This window comes from Rhamphochromis longiceps, linkage group LG23, assembly GCF_057381845.1.
Source record: "Rhamphochromis longiceps isolate RC_006_pf linkage group LG23, R_longiceps_female_GT1.1, whole genome shotgun sequence".
NCBI classification, from domain to species: Eukaryota; Metazoa; Chordata; class Actinopteri; order Cichliformes; family Cichlidae; genus Rhamphochromis; species Rhamphochromis longiceps.
Window position 1 is genome coordinate 23023356 of NC_140578.1, and position 7559 is coordinate 23030914.

A 7559-nucleotide genomic window follows, 5' to 3' on the forward strand; every position below is an offset into this window, starting at 1 on the left:
ACATAAAGTAAGGATAACCTTGATGCTTTGAAATTGTGATTTGTAATAGGTGGGCTATAAATAACTTGAAAAATGAAACTGCACTTCGCAGAATCGCAGGTAATGATTTTAGATTTTTTTCCAGTTTTTTAAATTAAGTTTGTTACATCAAAAAATGCATCAAGAAATTCATTTATTAAGATTAATCTTATTGGTTCTTTCTGTTCCGCTGTCAGCACCATGGAGAGCTCTGCTGAAGATGGAAATGAAATTGACTTTTAAAAACGTCATTTATTGTGCTATGAATGTAGTTCTTAATAACATAACCTACATTATGTAAGCTTAACTTTGCTCCAGTGTATTTGCCTATTTATTAATGGACAAACTGATCAATTTTTAGTTAGTTGAAGCCAGCAAATCTGCACATTATGAATTTATTTGTTACTTGTCCTATTCTGAGGGTAGCGCTGTGAGAGCAGATCTTTTTAAGGTCTTTAGAATTGTTATAAAACCTGTTGTTTTCAGGTTATCTGCCACTCAGTGTCAATGTTTTTAACACATGCCTGAATGGAGTGAACTTTTCAAACGATTTTTTGCCCGGTTCTGTTATTTAACCATAAGAGGAGGAGCAGTGGGGCTGTTTAAAAATACCACCCTGTAAATGAGCTCCTCACACCTGGAGCCCTCCTCAAGTGAGCCTCAAGGAAGCTGAGTTTTCTGCATTTTCACTCACCAGCTGTACATCTCTTTCCAGAGGAGAGAAGTCTTAAGTGTCAATGCTGCCAAAAGCATTTCGGTTGAAATTGTAATGCATTCACAGACTCTTTGAAATCTTGCAACCGTTCTTTCAGCCTTCTAAAAATAGCCCTGTCCCCTTCTAAAGGCCTACTCCCACTGCTCCGAGGGCGTACAGCTCTCCTTTCCGTTTGCCCTAAGAAAGTTAAAGATGTTCCAATGTGTCATCTGATCTGCCCATTAGCATACGTGACATCACATGCCCGGAATAAATAAGAGGGGTGCTTTGACCATGGCTAAGGACCACACTGTCTTGGGACTTCAGCTTCTCATCTCCTCCAGCTCCTGCTCTCCAAAATGGTGTGTACGAACTTCTGTTTTGGACCTTTTGGGTGGGGCATTGCTGATGGAGTTACCTTTTTTTCCTTTTAATTGGTTTGGATATGAGCTCGATAATGACCCCAAAACTGAGACTTTTGCTAGTGAGGCAAAATGAAGACTGGCACCCAGGACTAGAGTCTTGGAATGCATTCACATGTCTATGTTTAATGTCTAAAAAGGCTAATATTCTAATGCAAAGAGGCCGTTTTAGAGTTTCAGCATCCATCATGTGTTCAGAATCCTTTGGACAGTTACATAAGCTGGATATACTCATTTTGTTTTTCTTTATTTCTCTGTATTCTGTGTGTTTGTGTATTTGTTAATGTGCCTTTTCAAATGTGACAGACTGAGTTCACACCGGACCAGATTGAGGGTAAGTGAAGAAAAAGAAAAAGAGAAATTTTGCCTCATATATGAAGGCACCAACCTCTCAATCAATGTGCTGGTAGGTATTTACGTCTAGCTTTTGCAATTGTCACACGAACCAAACTCTCAGAGTAGCTCCAGGCTTACTTAGATGAACTTTTAATCTGATTAAAGTGCTAGAAAAGTGGAAGCAGAGGATGAAGAGCGCCATGCCATTCTACCAACTTCTCCAGCTGTCGGGAAAGATTTCAGACATGTCTATTCTCAGCCTTGTCTTGCAAGTCGCCATTGTCCTTATTCAGGAGGGGCGTTAATCCTTAGGTCAGGGTTTAAGATGCAGTGCTGGTGGCATCAGCTTACACAAGAATCTGAATCACCCCATACCTTTTTTGTTTAACTGCCGAAAGACATGTCCTCTATAAACATGCCCTATGGGATATATTGGGGTCCCCATTTGGACATGGATACTTTTGTGTAGTTAAAACTCTTCCAGTTGTGTATCCTAGACTTGCAGGCAAACCTTTAACACGTTTTCAATCAGGCTTATTTGTTTAGTGCTGCTTCTGCACATTCTGGTACAGCTATACTATATGTCTAACATTAAGTTCCTTTCCAAGTTACGGTGTTAATTACGGCCCAGTCAGCATTCTTGGCTTTGACTGCACGGGGGGCCATGTCGCTATGTCTCTAAATGGCCTGCGTTTCTCTGTCAGGGTGTATCAGTTTGCACGCAATGTTGCTGTAAATGCAAGTGGAGGCAGGAATGTAGAAGGACGGGGTGGGTCGAGTGTGGTGGAAGGGTACAACTGCTGTTCAGAAGCCACACGAACACATTAATCTGTCAAAAAGGTCACTTTGAGTTCCTGGTGGGATTCACAGACATAGCCAACCATTGTCTGGGCCCCCAGTTGGTGCCTTCCTCTTCACAGCTGTCCCTCTCAATTAGCTGAGAACAATGACAGAATTATGTGGCTTTTACTGTCTTTAATCTTCCTCTACGTTGTGGCACTGTGCAACTGACATAGATGACTAGTAGTAACACTGTAATAGATAGAGTAGGAAATCCAAAGGGGATGGATCTAACACAGCAAAGAAAACATGGATGTCATGCCATAAAAATAATATCAATTATACCATTTGGATGGAACAAGAAAAAAGACTCTGGCAGACTTTTTTGTTTTAATTCTTCCTTATTGTTGAAGTCTTAACTATAAGTCCTGAAGAACTTGTACTCAACTTTGTTTCTCTCCTCCTGGCCAGACTTCAAGGAGGCTTTTGGTCTCTTTGACAGAGTTGGTGACAGCCAGGTGGCCTACAACCAGGTGGCTGACATCATGCGTGCTCTGGGCCAGAATCCCACCAACGGGTCCGTTAATAAGATTCTGGGCAACCCAACTGCTGACGGTGAGACATAAACTGTTTTTTCTAACACAAAAGAGCAGTCTGTGTCATGGTATGTGTAATAATTTGGTGTGCTATCAACAGACTTGGCCAACAAGAGGCTCAACTTCGACGCTTTCTTGCCTATGCTGAAGGAGGTCGACGCTCAACCCAAGGGAACCTATGATGACTACGTTGAGGGTCTGCGCGTCTTCGACAAGGAGGGCAATGGCACAGTTATGGGTGCTGAGCTGCGTATTGTGCTGTCCACTCTGGGTGAGCCTCCTAAATTTAGAAGCACACACATATAGTTTGCTTAGCATGCAATAGTGAGTGAAATGGGAAACATATCCCTGACATGGATCGTTGTGCATCCACAGGAGAGAAGATGAGCGAGCCAGAGATTGATGCCCTTATGGCCGGCCAGGAGGACGAGAACGGCAGTGTGCACTATGAGGGTAAGACCGGACTTCAAACCATTCCACTTCCTTTTTTTTTTTTTTTTTGAATTTCCAGGAAGCTAAATATTTGAACTTCTTCCTGCAGCTTTCGTCAAGCACATCATGTCTGTGTAAGAGGCCAGCAGCGAGAGTGCTGAAGAAACTGTAGCTCGCCTACAGACAGCCCCACAGTGTTCGTGACATCTACACTGTTTCAAAGACCAACCACGGAAAGACAAGGACTATGTACAAGGGATGTTGAAGCACGCCCATTTTTTCATTTTGTTTATTTTGTTTTCTTTTCCATTTCGTCTCTCACCCTCCTCTCTTGGGACATCGCCATCACCTCTCCATTGTAGACCTCCATCACCCGGCCTCTACTTCCCCCCACTGGGGCGCGTCTCCACTCACCACATGGGGTGAGGAACGGGGGAAAAGGGGTGACCACTCATCAAGTGAGGGTAGATCCCTCCATTCCCACCGCCACCTCATTCAGTCACGCCATCACTGGCCCAGCAATGCCAAAGGTGCTGGAGAATGGTTGTGGTCAGAGCGCCAGAGCTCCCTCCTTCCCTGAAAAGTTGTATTTATTTTCACTCTCTTCATTTGAGAATAAACTTTTCCAACGTACATCCCATCTGGGTTGATTCTTGATCTTTCATTGCCCACATGCTTTTGTAGACTGCAGGTCTCAGATTGAAGAAATTTATGTAAAAAAGTTGATGCTTAACAAAAGGCTATGAATAAGATAGAGCCAAAAAAGAAAGCATAGATTATTAAATACATTTAAAAAGGAAAAGGGTCAGAAAGTGAATTAAGAACTGAAGAATTAGCTTTAAGTATAGCCAAGTAACTATAAACAATAAAATTGTTAAATATACATAATGAAACAATAATGGACACCGATGTGTAGCTAAAATAATCAGTTTGTAAATAATTCTGCAAAAATGTATATTAGCTAAAATTATGGAATAACAATACAACAGTCTAATTGTTCAACTGTTCAATTTTTTAACAATTAGGGTACAGTGAGCAAAGAATGATTAAACAGCTAAAAATCTATCCTAGATATACTGGGGTGATCGCTGTAATATGGTAGCTAGCTAAAATTATGAAAAAGCTATGGGATACTTCCATGTAGCTAGCAGTTCTATTGTTAGCTAACATTATAGTGGAAACACATAACAGTTTGGACACAGTTAAAAAAAAAATTAGCTAAATAAATTGGATTTCAATAGTAGTTATACTATAGCAGCTAGCTACTGAATTGGAAACAAAAACTAGAATTTACATTATTAGCTAACAGTACAAGCAAAATTGTTAGCAATATATAATAAAACATAATTTTAGTCCATTAAAACAATAAAGTCAATAAGACAGAATGAAGAATAATAAAATAGTGTCTATCAGCTATTTAAAAAAAAACAAAAATTCTAATTTTATTGGCACTCATTTAAGGTTAATTTGGTTAATCTAACTGTAGATTACTTACCAAACACACATACAATATATGAGATTTTAAATTGAAATTTTACAAAAATATATTTCTGTCATATTGGTTCTCTCTAAAAATAAGATATTCCTAGATATCTACATATTGAAAGATATTCATACAATTTATTTAATATTCAAATGAATGTTACACAGAAAGTAACGGTTATGGACTGTAACAGTTAAAACTGAGACTTCAGCTGGATTTGATCCAAAGTGGTTCCTTCATTTGTTTTTACGTTCAAAGGATCCAGCCAGCACGAAAAATCATAGAGAGTCCATGTAGATCCAACACTAAAAGTGGACATAAAACATTAAAAATCATACAAAGGGAGAGAAAAAAACAAAGTGGGGGGAAAAAAATGAACCATAAGATTGTGTGTGTGTGTGTGTGTGTGTGTGTGTGTGTGTGTGTGTGTGTGTGTGTGTGTGTGTGTGTGTAAAACTGAATAAATTACTCACAAAAGAACAGAAACACCAAATGCTCCCCCAAAAGAGATCAACCAAATTTTGATATATTAAAGTTAAAGTGCTCTGTTTTTGCCGATGCATTTTAAAGATCGCTACATATAATTTGCAGTATTTAAATAAGAAGCCATTCAGCCATTGTTGACTTTTGCCCCACTAAAAATATTTTTTTCTTTATTAGAGTAAAAATTATTGTTGATTTATTTTTCAATATTCATGCTATAACAGAATGATCATTAATATTTGTTTGTATGTGCCTATGACATCAGCCTAATTTGAGTCAAAGAGTAAATGTTCTTTTCTATCTCTCTATATTGCACCATGTGACAGGAAAAATGGAACAATTTACATTGTAAACTTGTCCTAATATGTAGTTGTTGTACATTCACTGAAAGATCTTTCCAGTGACTGTAAAATGAAACTTCATGAGAGCTGAATGAGATTTTCTCCACTTTTTAAGAGGAAGGTATACCTGAGTCGTTTTGAAACAGTAACAATTTTGTCTGTGAAGGTTCTCAGTCATCCAGCAACAATTTTCCTTTTTAATGTCAAAGAGCATACTGAGAACATACTGGTACTGCAGAAGATCAATAAAGCTCAATAAACCACCAGATTTCACTTGTTTGTTTTTGGTTTCTTAAACCAGCCCACTTGTCTGGACCATTTTCTGTTGGGCAAAAAAGTGTGAATCATCTAGTTAAACTGAAATAACATAAAAAAGTGTGTGATTATTGAATGAAACATCTCCATTCTGGACTGTGCATTAGATGTTTCCTAATGTTAACAATCCCTCAGGATGTACAGTGCCTCTGGTGCTTGTGTTTCAGTGCAGTAAGACAAGTTTTAACCTGTGTAAGTCCTGCCCCCGTGTGGTGTGATGTAGTAGTAAAGGTGCATACATGAAGCTGCTGATAGTGTTTTTGGTTTTTTGCATTTGGGTTTAATTAAAAAACATTAAAAAAAAAAAAAAAAAAAAGCTTCCATACTGTGTTATGACTGGCAGGAGCCTTTTTTATGCTTTATGTTTTCTCAGACAAAAGACATACATCAACACTTTTTTGGCCTATAATTTTTTACTAAACTTTATGCTTAAAATTGCCTTTAAGATGATAAATTCTGCAGGTAGTGTTTTGTAACTCCAACCAATAGGTGGAAATGCTGTGCAAACACACTTGCTTACACTTCAATAGAAGAAGAAAACTACCCATAAATGATGAGTTGGAGGTCTCACTCTGCTACTGTTTTAATGGACGAAACTGTTGATTTGTATTTGTTAGTAATTCACTGACTAATTGATTCGAAGATGTTGGCAAACAGAATAATCTGATCTTCTGTTTTCGGACTAAGAAATATGTTTGCATGTCTCTGCGGTTACTGCGAGGTAAAAATGCACTGTTAAAGTTGTTTCTAGTCAGCTGGAGACGCATCTGTCCATATCAGTGTGAAGAAATGCATTCAGAGCTGTGAGCGGAACATTTACGCAGTTTTGGGAAATAGTTTTACTTTGTATGATTATATTTATATCTATCTATATATTTAAGGTGTCGCGGATAAATACAACAAAAATAAAATGATACGTCCAAGACAAAAACTGTGGTATTTTGTAAATATAATAATACACGCGAATAACGCGAATTCACTGTGTAATTGTGTAACTTTATTAGCAGCGTCCTCCTGTCCATCTCTGCCCAGGTTTTGCGCTGCACTCTGACATCGTCATTCCCTACATCGTCAACTACGGCAGCAAGGAACAGATCAAACACTTCATCCCAAAGATGACCGCTGGGAAATGTATCGCTGCCATCGCCATGACTGAGCCAGGAGCAGGCAGGTCAGGACTAAAGCACAAATATAACATCAAGAAATCAGCACACATAATGTCAGGTAGCTTCAGCAACTGAGCTCCTCTATTTCATGGCCTCCTCCAAAGGGCTTTCACAAAGGGCGGAAGCTGGAGAAGATTGGCCTGAAAGCCCAGGTCCTCATCTGCATCTCTGAATGGTTTTCTTGGCATCTTTTTTTATTTATCAGGGATAGAATAAGGTCGTGGTAATGACTAGTTTACTAGGTTTACTAGTTTACTACGTTTTGACTAGTTTACTGCTTAATAGTGTTCGTTTCGTGCTCATTTCATTACATCCTCTCACTTGTGTTTCTGGTTCTTTCAAAGGACACAGCTGAGTTATTCTTCGAGGATGTGCGCCTCCCAGCTGATGCCCTCTTTGGAGAACTCAACAAAGATTTCTATTACCTGATGAATGAACTCCCTTAGGTGAACACAATATCTATGGCATGTTCATATCAGCAACACTTAATGCC

At 38.8% G+C, this 7559-nt stretch overlaps 1 protein-coding gene across 1 annotated transcript; it reads left to right on the forward strand.

The window, feature by feature from the left end:
• Nucleotides 1-923: 923 nt before the first annotated feature.
• Nucleotides 924-3913, forward strand: mylz3 (myosin, light polypeptide 3, skeletal muscle). The gene is made up of 6 exons (XM_085399589.1): nt 924-1074; nt 1441-1468; nt 2722-2865; nt 2947-3117; nt 3222-3299; nt 3388-3913. The coding sequence occupies exons 1-6, from the start codon at nt 1072-1074 to the stop codon at nt 3414-3416; spliced, it is 453 nt and encodes a 150-aa protein (XP_085255715.1). The 5' UTR covers nt 924-1071; the 3' UTR covers nt 3417-3913.
• The last annotated feature ends 3646 nt before the right edge of the window (nt 3914-7559 follow it).